This window comes from Cygnus olor, chromosome 6 (genome assembly GCF_009769625.2).
Source record: "Cygnus olor isolate bCygOlo1 chromosome 6, bCygOlo1.pri.v2, whole genome shotgun sequence".
Taxonomy (NCBI): Eukaryota; Metazoa; Chordata; class Aves; order Anseriformes; family Anatidae; genus Cygnus; species Cygnus olor.
In genome coordinates this window covers 14,676,104-14,689,466 of record NC_049174.1, presented here as the reverse complement: position 1 = coordinate 14,689,466, position 13,363 = coordinate 14,676,104, and the positions used below count along the sequence as shown (strand labels likewise).

Sequence of the window (13,363 nt, the reverse complement as noted above, 5' to 3'; positions counted from 1 at the left end):
CGGTGACCGTAGTGTGAATGAACACAACAGCCAGTCCGGTAGTCTGTTATTAACAACAGCATGTAAAAAGTGCACCTAGAAAAGTTATTTCTGAATACTCTGAGACAATGGAAATATCCATCAGAAATATCTTGAGATCTATGTGCCTACCTGCCTGTAGATACAAGTAGCATGCCACAATGGGACAGGTCATAATCCAACAGCACCTCTGACAAATTGTCTTGTTACTTACTAGTTCCCACCCAGCCTCTGGCATTACAGAATACAGGAAGAATCTTAGCCCTTTTCAGGAAATAGAACAAACAAATAAGTGGGAAATAGAATTAAATCTTATACTTTTTGTTTTGTTTTTAATTCCGTGACAGTATAGCTTTCCTTCTGCACCAACACAAAATTTCCACCTTCTGGAGGACTCCATAGGGTACAGCAGGACCCAATCTATCCATGTGAACCGAAGAGTGCTGCTGTAGTACTGAGGAGAGAAAGCTCTGCATTAGGAGGGGAAAAAAAAGGCAGTGTGATCATAAGAACCCTTTGCCTGCTCTGCCATGGAGAATGAGGGAACTACTTTTCCTGCTTCTGTGGATACTCATTCCCTCTCCTTTATGACTAATATGTTCCCTTTTCTCCCTATCACTCACTCAAGCATTTAGCATCAATAACCTTCAAAGTTAAACACCAGCAGATCCTATCAAATCAAGAGCTGGAGGTCAGTGGACACTCAGTGTGCAACGGAACAGAGCACAGGATTTCATGAAACATGATCATCTACTTTGCAGTGTACCAGCTAACTCACAGAGCTCTTGGACCCTTGTGGCTCCCACTAACATTAACACCACCTTGCACCAACACTCCCAGCAGTGGGAACCAGCAAAAATTGTCCTTAAGCAAAGTATAGCCTAACTTACCTTTAGGGCTGACACTGATGTAGTTAGACGCGTGCATGTTTCATGCTTAAGATTGGTGGTGGAAGGCTGTTTTCAACTCCACAGAAATACAAATCCTCAGACAGCAAATACAGTGAGAGGATATACATCAGTTCTCTGACATGGCTCCCTTTGAGAGCAGCAGAGCTCTAACTTCTAGGGCTGTCCAAGGCTTTAGCATTCAATCCTAAACATGACTCCCCAGCAACTTGCTGCCCATACAGAAGCCACCTTCCACCAGGAGGTAAAACTGGGCAGTACATTAGCCTCCTCTTCTGCTTGCTGTCAAAGCCCAGGCTGCAGCACTCTTTTGAAACCCTAGGCAGCAGTCTTGTGATATCTGCAGTGCCAGAAGATGAGCCCTCCCCTCCAAGGTGTATTCTTTCCAGGCTTGTGTTGAGCCAAGAGAGGAGTGGCAGAGCCAGCTATCTGTCTACGCTACCAAAACAGGAGACAGAGATTTGGCCAGCCTCTTTTCAGTGGTTTGTGGGGACAGGACAAGAGGCAATGGCCAAAAAATGGATCACAGGAAGTTCTGCACCAATATGCAAAAGAACTTCTTCACAGTGAGGGTGACGGAGCACTGGGACAGGCTGCCCAGGGAGGTTGTGGAGTCTCCTTCTCTGGAGATATTCAAGGCCCATCTGGACACCTACCTGGGCAACCTGCTCCAGGGAACCTGCTTTGGCAGGGGGGTTGGACCCGATGATCTCGAGGTCCCTTCCAACCCCTACAGTTCTGTGATTCTGTGAAAGCCACTTACGGACAAAGCCTTTGAAAACAGGCACCCCAGCATTGGGGGGAGGACGACCAGAGACGGATCAAATGTCACAGAGCTTTTTATACTGTCCACATAGAATTTATTTATACTTTAAAAAAGCTACACACAATACTAGATACATTCTAGCAAAGACACACAAGCCAGGAGCTTGATGGCTGCCTATTCACCACTATTCCACTTCTGGCTCCTTCTCTTCCCCTTCTTATCAGCTTGCTTGCCTTGGCACCAGTACATTATTCAGAAATCTTCATTTTCCTCTTTGATCTTCTTGGTCATTTCCTTGGCTTTGATCTTTTTCTTTGCGCTTTTGTAGATAGGGGAATGGAGGAACTCCGTGTTTGTAAATGGGTCACCTCGTCTCAGTTTGCTGCAGAACCAAAAGGGTTAGACTGAACCATCAAGAGGTTTTTTGAATACACATATGATTTTAGTCTCTAAAGTTTGTTTTTACTGAAATGCTTCCACCATAAGATAACTGGGTAGTACAGTTTATTTGTTGTCCCCTACTGGATCAGCTATACCCAGAGTACTTTCTGAACCATTATAACTCATTTCTCACATGAAATTCACATTGCAGTACTTTTCAGGGAAAAACACAGCATCACCTAGCCAGCACAGGCATTGTTTTAACAAAATCAATTTAACAAAAGACATCATTTTAGGAATTCAATGCTTCTGTACAGTAGCTACTAGATATACAACAGTTTCTTTGGGAAAAGATGCAGCTCCTTGCTTCGGTACTCATACCTGCCAGCAGCAGCAAACATTACCCAACCTGCTCATGGGGTGTGGTGGTTTCAAACCAATGGCTAGCTAAGCTCCAACACACTGTTTTCTCACTCTCCTTCCTCAACAGAGCAGAGGGAGGAAATATGATGAAAAACAGTTCATAAGTTGAAATAAGGACAGGGAAATCACTCACCAATTACTATCACAGGCAAAACAGATTCAGCCTAAGGGAGATTAACGTAATTTATTGCCTTCTACTAACAGACTAGAGCAGTGGATACTAAAAGCAAACTAAAAGAAACTTTCCTCCCATCCATCCTCTTCCACCTCCTCTTCCTGAGCAGTGCAGGTGAATGGGGGCTGTGGTCAGTCCCGAATGATTCGTCTCCATCGCTCCTTCACGGTCACTGTCTGCCCCACTCCAGCATGGGGTTCCTCCCACAGGACACAGTCCCTCCTGAACTGGTCCTGGGCGGGCTTCCCACAGGCTACAGTTCTTCAAGAGCTGCTCCAATAAGGGTCCGTACCATGGGGTGCAGTCCTTCCGGAACAAACTGCTCCAGCATGGGTCACTCACAGGTGGCAACTCCTGCTCCTCTGTGAGCTCCTCTCCACAGGCTGCACTTCTGGCCCAGAGTCTGCTGTGGGGGCTCTCTCTCCAAGGGCTGCAGCCTCCTTCAGGCCATATCCAACTGCTCCACCACGGACTGCAGCATGGAGATCTGCTCTGGTGTGATACACCACGGGCTGCAGGGGGACAACCTGCTCTGCCAGGGGCCTCTCCACACGCCACCGGGTAACTTATGCTCCGTACCTGGAGCACCTCCTGCCCTCCTTCTTCACTGACCTTGGTGCCTGCAGGGCTGTTTATCCTCTACATTCTCACTTCTTGCTCCCAGCTGCTGTGCTGTATCTTTTTTCTGCTTTCTTAAATACACTCACAGGTGCAAGCAGCACTGCTCATTGGCTCAGCTCTGGCCAGCAGCAGGTCCCTTCTGAAGCCATCTGGAACTGGCTCTTATCTATCACGGGGCAGCTTCTGTACTGTTCTCACAGAGGACACCCTGTCAGCCCCCCTCCCCTACCAAAACCTTGCCACATACACTGAATACATGGGGAGACACCCTCCTCAAGATCTTGCATTCCTTTCACTGAAACCTGATTAAAATGGAAGTATTACTTAATTGTTGTTTAGAACTTCAAATAGCACAGAACAGCAACAAGGAAAAGCAGGGCTTTCCCTTTATTCTCTTTATTTATCCTACATTTTAACCTCATGTTAATCCCTCATTAGCACTAGGCTACCACATACAAAGTCTGCTACGAGAAGTTTTGTTTGGTGAGGGAAATTGTTCTTTGCCAGCTTGTTACCAGAAGCCTGCACATGCATCTACACTAATGCAGAATTTCTGCTTAACCATACTGTGGCAGAAGGACTCACAGAAACATGAAGGGTAAGAGGGACTAAAGACAAACAAAGCGACAAAGGATCCAGCCCTGGAGAGCAAGTGTATGAAAGGAGAGCAGGGGTTTGCAGCACAAGAAATGCATGGGAAGGAATAGTTTAAATCCTAACCTGTTGAGTTTTGGCTCTGCATAGCAGGTTGGTTCTCGTCTCCGCCTGATTAAGCGCCCTGACACTTCTTCTGAGTTGGGGAGGGACAGAGTCCTGGCATTGGTCAGGTCCTGTAGTGGTTTGGTCTCTACAAAGAGAGACATGCACATATGAGTTGATCAAAGTGTTTCCAAATCAAAGTAATCCCTTCGAAATATAGCTGCCAAACAGAGAATGTCAGCATTACCAGGTTTCTCTGAACACCGCATAATCCTGAATCTAATCTTGTCACCTCTAAACTCAGGAGGCCATTTTTGTCCCGAAATCCCAGAACTACTTTTCAGAATTCAGCTCACTGATCAAATTAGGTTACTCACTGAAAAATATTGCAAATACTACAGTCACTAATACTGCAAATATAACTGGGCCCAGCTGTAGCAGCCTCTCCTTGCAGAAATTGTAGTTGACAATTCTAATGCCCAGAAGTTTACAGGTTGTAGAAATCAAGTTTAAAGCACCTCAACAACCTAGGAGACTTTCAGCAAGGCTTCCTGCAAAGCAGGACCATGCCAATGTTTACTGCAGCTTTCAAAATAAAGTCAGCCAAGAAGGCAGAACAAACTTCCCCCCTTCTCCACAACCTCACATAACTGTTTACAGAACATGCAATAACAACAAGCTCCTGAAAAGAATCAAAGTAACTACTGCTACCAGACATGGGATATACCTCCAAATCCTTTGGGAAACAAAATGCAAAAAAAAATTCCCAATGGGGGAAGAAAAAAAAAAAAAGCTTGTGTAGCTCCTGAAGAATTTTCATTGATGTTACCACTTAAAAGTATAAAGTCTGAACCCTTGCAGCATTAACCATTCGAGAGAAAGAGCTGTTATTTTTAATCATACCCTGTGCCCCAGTACTGCCAACTCCAGTGGCCAGGGTTAGCATCAGGTTATGCCTTTCAACTGTTTGAGCAGGTCAGTTTTTTAAATTGACAGGCATGCCCTGTAGATAGCAAGAGTGGAAAAAAGAGAAGACTTGCAGCACGTGGTCTTAATCTCCCAGTACCTATGCATGAAAGAGCAACCAGAAGTTTCTACAGGAAAGCTGATAAACTACAAACAAACGCAACCATGAAAGTGACTGGCCAGCATAAGTAGAAGCATAAATTGTGTACTGAACATTGACCTTTAACTCCATAAACCATGAGAGTATAAGGACAATCTGCATCCTTTGGTACCAGTCTCCAAACACAGGTCCCTTCCCCACCCCACCACCTACCAAGTTTCTCCGAAGATGAACTCTGGGAATGATCTTCAGAACTTGACCCATGCTGGTTTCTTTCCCCAGGTGTTTCTTCTCCATCCCTTTCTTTAAAAACCTGAGAGCATTCTGGCCAAAGAGAGGATTTCTCTGGGATTCTGTTGCCCTCAGTACTTAAGCTCTTGGAAACCAGTAGACCTGTAAGGCCAGCACTGAAATGTAAAGCTGCAGAGCAGACCACAGAAGAGGACTCAAGACTTTGTGAAGAGCCCATAAGATTATTTGTACGCGATATCTCAGCTATCTGCTCCTCCAGGGAGACAACTGGCTCAGACAGCAGATCTGCAGTGCAGGGAAGCTTCCCCATCAGGACAGTTTGCTTTGATGCAAGTTCCACTGAACTTCCAGGGAGCACACTGGCACCATTGCTCTGTCTGGTGAGGAAATCCATCTTTGGAGGAGTAGGGGTGTTCCTGTTCCTCTGAGGCTTTGCTTTGGGATCAGCCCCTTTTTGCCAAGCATTTGTGGTGTCATCTTCAGCTTGCTCCTTTTCTTGAAGGTCCCCTGTTTCTTTTTTATTGTTCTGAGCAGCTATCATCTTCTGAAGTCTGGGAATTTTGCTAGCTTGGCTCCCAGGAATAGACCTAGAAGGTACAATTTCATTTCCTTCAAAATTTGTCTGGACACTAGCCAAGTTTCCTGTAAGATCCGAAGGACAAACGACATAAGTCTTCCTGCTACATTTATCTAGTGAATTCTTCATGCACTCCTTAGCTACTTCTGGAACACCTATACAAGATCCAAAAATATCTTCATTTCTCTGATCACTACAACCGCTTACCCTGACAGTCTTCCTCCTGCTTGTCTGGCTTCTTTTAGGCTGTTTTTCAGCTTTGGCCTCTGGTATCTTCACATTGCTTACAAGAGTCTCCTCAGAGTCATTTGTTTGCCTAATTACTACAGTTTTTCTGTTGGCTTTCTGTCTGATGCTCTTTGTGCTCACACTTGGTAAGTCCTCCTGTAAAGCACATGCACGTGAAGTCTCATTCCTCAACAAAAATGAGTTTTGTAAAGTGGATTCATCTGAGGGAACTTTATGACTTGAGAAGGCATGAACTGGACTTTTTAATAAATCCTCCATGCTTTCGAACTCAAAGACAGCATCTTTCTTAACTTGTTGCAGTAAGTCAGCACTTCCAAGACTATTCAGTTGTGCTGGATTCACGACGTATGTTCTTCTGGGAACTCGGACTTCATCAGGACAATGGGAATGTTGCTCCACACCGGAGCCTCTGTTCTTCCTCTCCAAAGACCCCACACAAGCCTTCTGCCTCATATCTGAGGCTTCTGACTCACTAGAACATGTTGCAACTTTTGACTGAAAAAGCTTCTTTGCATTTAGGGTACTCTCTTCATCCTGAGGTATATCAGGGCTATTTTCCACATTGTTTTTAATTTTATTTCTTTTCTTTTTTCCTGTGCTTGCCTTTTTAACAGTTTTTTTCTCACTAGTTTTACAGTTACCCTTACTTTTAACCTTTACAGGAATAAACTCCAAGACTTTGGCATGGCTGGGATCTATTTCAACACCGCACCCAGTTTCTTCAGCCTGTGGCTGATCACAGCAAGTCTCTTTATCCAAAGATTTTTTATTGGGACTAACAGTGGCTTGAGAAGATGAAACCAGGTAGCTGGGAGATTTCAGCTGTGCCTGTGTGTTGCTCTTGCTGGAGCTGCTGCTGTCCTTAGTCAAACTCCACTGGGTTGCCTCAGTAGAACTGACATGTGGGAATGTATCCTCACTAGAAGATAGAGTGCTTGTTGCAAACAGGGTGGAACGCTTTCTTCTCTGAGTAACATGCCCTTTCGAGAGACGATCACAAAATTGCTTCACCATCTCATCACATTCATATGGAAGTGGCTGACTTTCCCAAGCAAGTGCTGGCAAATCATTGAGATTTTGTTGAGTGGTGCACAAGGGCTCTGTTGGAAAGACAAAATTAATTCCTAAGACTGAGGAACATAGCAGACAGAAGTTAGCTTTCTCAGTACCACTAGATACATGTCCTACACACTACCACAAAGCCCAAAGATAGAAAAGGCATGGTTTTGTTCCACAGGGACTCCCCAAACTCACCATAGTAACAGAATTGCTCAGCTGACTTTGCTCAGAACACAAAGGCAGCCTGAAGCGAAATCCCTTAAACAGCCCTAACATTTAGGGATGCTCAGGATCTACATGAAAGTTATTCATATGGCAAAGCCACGTGGAACAGGAGCTGTGCACCCAGTTACATTCTGGGGAATAGCACCTTCAAGCACTTCTGAAAAGTCTTATGTCAGCCCAGTCCCTATTATTCAGAAAGACTAACAAATAGTCTTGAGATACTGTAAATGCCAGTCATTCCCACTGAGACATCCCATTCTGGGATACCCATAGCTCTGGTAATATCAGTGTCACTGGAGCACATAGTTCCTAGTTGTAATCAGAAGCTACCGGGGCTATACTTAGGAGCAAAGGGGAGCTATGGTACTACACTCATACACAACATCTACACACATGCCAAATCATACCAGAACAACCACAGAAGATGCACACACCTCCAAAGAGAGAAGAGTCAAGGAAAAGCTCTTGTGCTTCCATTGCTTCACTTTGCTTCTTCTCATTTTCTTCCTGGTGGGACTGAGGCTTCTCAGCAAACTGTGATGGCAAAGCATCTTTGGAGACAACAGGCACAATTTCCTGGGGCTTATCAGAAGCAGATCTCCGAAGACTGACCGAGGACTTCCGTACAGCTGTGGATCTGCCACCTTGCTGTCCCATATCACATGGCTTTGAAACGGGCACCCTCAGTGGCATCAGCTCACCACTGGTGAGAAAGAACAACAGTAGAGCATGTTTCATACCTGCAACAGGCCTCAGAATCCAAAAGAACAGGGAGGCAGTGGAGTGACCATCCCTGGGGGTGTTTAAGGAAAGATTGGATGTGGTGCTTAGGAACATGCTTTAGTGGGTGACAGCAGTGGTAGGACCAGATGATCTTGGAGGTCTTTTCCAACCTTAATGATTCTATGATCTACTGTCTGTGAAGCAACACAGAACATGCGCTGGGGAAGAAAACTGTTTTTTCTTTGTGGCTGGTGAGAACTATCTGAAAGTCATGTGTTGCAGTGGGTTTATGTGGCAAGGTTTTAGCAGCAGGGGGCTGCAGGGGTGGCCTCTCTGAGAAGAATCCAGAAGCTGCCCCATGTTAAATAAGGACTGGTTTCAGACAGCTCCAAACAGACCCACCACTGTCCAGAGCCGAGCCACTAAACAATGTTGTTTGCACCTCTGTGAGAACATGTTTAAGAAAGGGAAAAAAACTGCTGCACATCAGCAGCTGGCAGAGAAGAGTGAGAACCAGCCCTGCAGACCCCAAGTCAGTGCAGAAGGAGGGCAGGAGGTGCTCCAGGCGCAGACCAGCAGTTCCTCTGCGGCCTGTGGAAAGGCTCCTGGTGGAGCAGGCTGTCCCCCTGCAGCCCATGGGTCCCACGCAGAGCAGATCTCCACGCTGCAGTCCGTGGAGGAGCCCCCGCTGGAGCAGGTGGATGTGGCCTGGAGGAGGCTGCAGCCCATGGAGAGCCCCCACAGGAGCAGGCCCCGGGCCGGAGCTGCAGCCCGTGGAGAGGAGCCCACGCAGGAGCAGGGGGTCTGGGGGGAGCTGCCACCCATGGGGGACCCGTACTGGAGCAGTTTGCTCCTGGGGGATGGATGGACCCCATGGTACAGAGCCATGTGGGAGCAGTTCTTGAAGAGCTGCTGCCTGTGGGAAGCCCTTACGGGATCAGTTCAGGCAGGACAGCATCCCGTGGGAGGGACCGTGAAGGAGCAGCAGAGGAGTGCTATAGACTGACCACAGCCCCCATTCCCGTGTGCCGCTTAGTGGGTAGGAGGTGGAAGAGGGTGGATGAGGGAAGGTGTTATTAGTTTGTTTTCCTTGTTTCTCACTTCTCTAGCTTTTTAGTAATAGGCAATAAATTTTATTAGTCTCCCTACGCTGAGTCTGTTTTGCCCATGACAATAAATTGTCAAGTGATCTCCCCATCCTTATCTCAACCCTTGAGCCGTTTTCATCGTATTTTCTCCCCCTTTCCCTTTGACAAGGGGGAGTGAGAGTGCTTGTGGTAGAGCTCAACTGCCCAGCTGGGTAAAACCACCACATGTGTTTTCAAACACAGGAGGGAGAAGGGTAAATTCATACAAAGGCTTGGCACTAGGGCAAGTAAGACAAAAAATGGCAGCTGAAAGGCACAGGGTAAGGGAAAATATCGAACTGGTGTTTTAGAGAAGGTATCTCATGGGAAAGTGACAACTGGGCACACATACAAAACACAAGGAATTTCAGAATCTGACATTTTAAGGCCCACCTCACAAAATGACCATCTGCACTAACATCAAACCAGCTATCTTCAGTTATGCTGCTCTTCCGGCCACGGGACAGGGATGAAGAACTTGTACAGAGCTGGAGAACAGAGAAATAGAAGGGTGGCTTAGAGCTCTTGCAATCACCTGTGCAGCCCCTTGCACAGAGACAGCAGCAACTCAGTTTCACCCAGAAAACTGTCAAATATACCAGTTACCCTCTTCAATTTAAAACTGCACAACCAGAGGTCCCATCCTCCCACTCCAAGGTTTCAAAAGAATGGAGTCCCTTGCAGAAGGCTGCTTGTCCAGCTTCCAGGAGGATGTTTGCAGGCACAGGTCTTGGCTCGTACAGCTATTTGCTGGTTTACAGAAGTCATTTACTGCAAGTTATGCTCAATGAATTGCAGCAGAGTCAGATTCTGCCTCCACAGGCTTAAGAATAAACTTTAGATAGTTCAGATAATCTGAGACTAGGAAGTAAGAAGGTTTCCCCCAAATACCCCAAGTGACATAACATACCTGAAATGTCTTATTCCCTATTCCAAGTCACCACGGCAACAGACAGCACCAGCATGCAAAAAATCACAACCTGGCCTAAGCAGAAGTCTCCTGGTCAATACAGACAATGACCCAGAGGAAGACAGTTTATAACTGTAGCCTCTGCTGTGGAAGTTACCCAAGATGCAACCGTAAAAATCATTAGCACCAAGCTAAAAATGAGAATGCAGCCAGCAAGCAAGCCGATAAAAACAGAAGAAACGTCAAACACTTGAAGGGAGCAGGCAACACAAAGCAAGAGAAACACAGCCTCCTTTCTAGTACAACTAATGCACTCACATTTCCCCACGGTTTACCTCAGACAGCCGAGCCATCTTAACTGCAGCCACAAGGTTTTCAAGTTCTTTCATCGTGTTATTCTAAATTGAGGTAATAAAGAGAGAAACAATAAGTTCATTAAATCTAAACATCCGTTCCAACAAGGACAAAGGTAGCCAGAAAACAAAAGTACAGCCCTTCTAGGAAGACCACAGCTTAGAAGAAAGATTAAACACTTATATGGAGACTTGTTTCAGATGCAGAAGATACAGACAATCAGTGACAGCCCACACACCTCTCCCAAGGCTGAGGTACAAGTACTGCCCACCACCCCTCTCCATGAAGGCCCCTCTGTTAGTGCCATACCAGGAAGCAGAGCTTGTGCCGCAGTACGGCATTCTGGAAGTGGCAGTGCTCCACCTCCTTCTGCAAGCTGATCTTCTCCTGGATGAGCCGCTGTGCATTGGCTTTCTCCGCATTGAGGGCCAGTGCAAGTGCTTTATTGTTGTGCTTTAGGGAAACTTTAATAGTGGAGGAGTTGTCTGTAAGCAATAGATAAGTAATGCAAAGAATCAGCATTCAAGGTCTCATCCATGCCTTCCTCTTCCCAGATGAGCCTTCCCTCAGGCTCAGATCTCTACAACTCAGTAGTCCTCTACACAGTCAGTAGTATAATTCCTTCCCATACAGAGGTAACTCGGAATTCTCCAAACAGCAGCAGGGAAACTTTCCATAATAACCTTCAACACTTCAGACACTGACACCTTCTCCATTCTCAGAGGGTCATGCTCAGTCAGCAAGCTACTACTTCAGTTCTTAATGAATGATGGTATGCTTCAGAAGTTGAGTACAGACAGATATGCTTCTGGTTGAGCAAGTCAGCTATAGCTCTCAGTCCTCATCTCCATCCAAAAAGGAGAAGAACCTGCCTTCCTCTGCAGCATCCTTTGAGCAGATTTAAAGCCTTATTTCCCAATTTCAAAATAAATAAATAGAAGTAACAATAACATTTAACTTTTTCAAGGTAATCCAAATAACCCTATGCATTACTTTCTCAGTATTCCCCACCACCACCCAAAAAAAAAAAAAAAAAAAAGAAGAAATCACAGTTGAGCTAGCTTCTGCAATAGATTACATAAATATCAAAATACTTTCTACACTTACTTCTGGTGTTTGGACCCCCAGCATGGATCCTGAGGACTCAGCTACACAGAGTAATCTAATGCCATCGGAAATGTTACTAGAGCAGCCTGCAACGGCCCCAGCTGCTCTTTGAAAGCAGCACGGTTCCTCCACAGCTTCTGTTATACTCGCCAGTCACATATACCTCGGGCACCTTCAGGCATCTCAGGGCACTCCACGCTGCTCTGCGGGGTACTGAATTCTCCAGACACCCAGAGGCCGATAAGCCATTGTTAACTCTAAGCTCCGGGTAAGAGACTGCCTCCCCACCCCACCTAAGGCCAAAGGCACAGTTAAAACCTAATGCAGCAGGCGGCCTCTACACATGCTGCAACGCGAGATATACTCACTAAGGATTTTCGTTTTGATTTTTGACGCGAGCGATGCATTCAGCTTCGCAGTTCTCAAGACACCGTTTTTCTTCTCCCGCATCCGCTCCCTCACACCGCTCAGACTGAAGGAGGGCGTTTCGGAAGCCTCCTGCGATGCCATGGCTGGAGGGAGCGACACGGAGCAGGGTCAGCACCCGCAGCAAGCACTCCCCAGCAAAACCCTACACTCTTCCCGACAAGAGCTGCCTCCCCTGGCGCCTCCTGCCCCGCAGGGAGGACGCGGCCACAGGCACGGCCGACGTGAGAGCCCCCCCGAGCCCCCTGCCTCAGGAGCTGCCCCTCGCGGTGCGCGAGGAAGGAGGTACCCGAGGAGAGGCGGCCCCGCCCGCCGGCAGATTTTTGAACGCAAACAGGGCGGCGGGCAGCCCGCCCCTCGCCCCGCCCCGTCAAATGGCGGCCGCCTCCCTCAGCCTACCGGACGGACGGAGACGGGGCCCGGCTCGCATAACGGCTCCAGCTCCGCCGGCTGAGGGTGCCCGTCCTTCGGTCCCTGTAGGGGGTTATGTGGCAAGGCTTTGGCTGCGAGCGGGGCTGCGGCGTGCAGAGCCCGCGGTGCCCGTGCTGCTGGGCTAGGCCCGTCCAGGCCGCGCCGCCATGTTAGGGGAAGTGCTCCGCCCTCGGGACAGGGGACCCGAGAGCCACCTCAGCGCAGCCTCTGGCTGCAAGCACCGCATCTCAGGCCGTGCTCGTGGGGCTGCAGCGTGGGCACTGGGGGCTGCTGCTGACACCCGGTCCCAGGCGCACACAGCTAAAACGCTCCTAAAAATGCCTCAGAAAAGCCAGAAGATTGGTTTAAAGCACAAACCCCACCCCAAAGTTAGGGCTTGGGCATCTGCAGAACTCGGCACTAGGGCCCTAGCCTGCAACTTTCTCCTAAAGAAAAAAAAAAAAAGTGACATTTTACAGCCTTTTAAAAGGTTGATAGCCCACACCTGACAGTGTTTAAGAGACCTTTGACCAATGCTCTTACTAATATACTTTAACTTTTGGTTAGCCCTGAAGAGGTCAGGCAGTTGGACTAGATGAACTTTGAAGGTCCCTTCCAACTGTTACCATAAAAGTCGGTCAAAGAAACTCTCTAAGACTCAATTTGGAGTTTTAGAAAGCAGGCTGGATGTGCTGGACGTGCAGGGGATTGGATCCTCCACATTGTGTACCAAGTTGTTCAAACTATGGGGGTTATATACAATCAAAACATAAATATTCATCAAACTTTTGTGAAATAGTTAACATATTCACCTGTAACTCATTAAACTCTATAAATGTGTTTGACACATGCATTTGTTTCCACCAGTGGTCTTTTGGGGGTCTCT

General features: G+C 47.1%; 1 protein-coding gene across 1 annotated transcript; it reads right to left on the bottom strand.

Annotated features, from left to right (window-relative positions):
- Positions 1 to 1,776: 1,776 nt before the first annotated feature.
- LOC121072512 (shugoshin 2-like) lies at positions 1,777 to 12,840 on the bottom strand. Its single transcript, XM_040562133.1, has 9 exons — positions 12,466 to 12,840; positions 12,009 to 12,152; positions 10,843 to 11,018; positions 10,515 to 10,577; positions 9,663 to 9,757; positions 7,854 to 8,122; positions 5,271 to 7,235; positions 4,013 to 4,139; positions 1,777 to 2,074 (listed from the first exon to the last, which is right to left on the bottom strand). The coding sequence occupies exons 1-9, from the start codon at positions 12,494 to 12,496 to the stop codon at positions 1,945 to 1,947; spliced, it is 3,000 nt and encodes a 999-aa protein (XP_040418067.1). The 5' UTR covers positions 12,497 to 12,840; the 3' UTR covers positions 1,777 to 1,944.
- Positions 12,841 to 13,363: the final 523 nt, after the last annotated feature.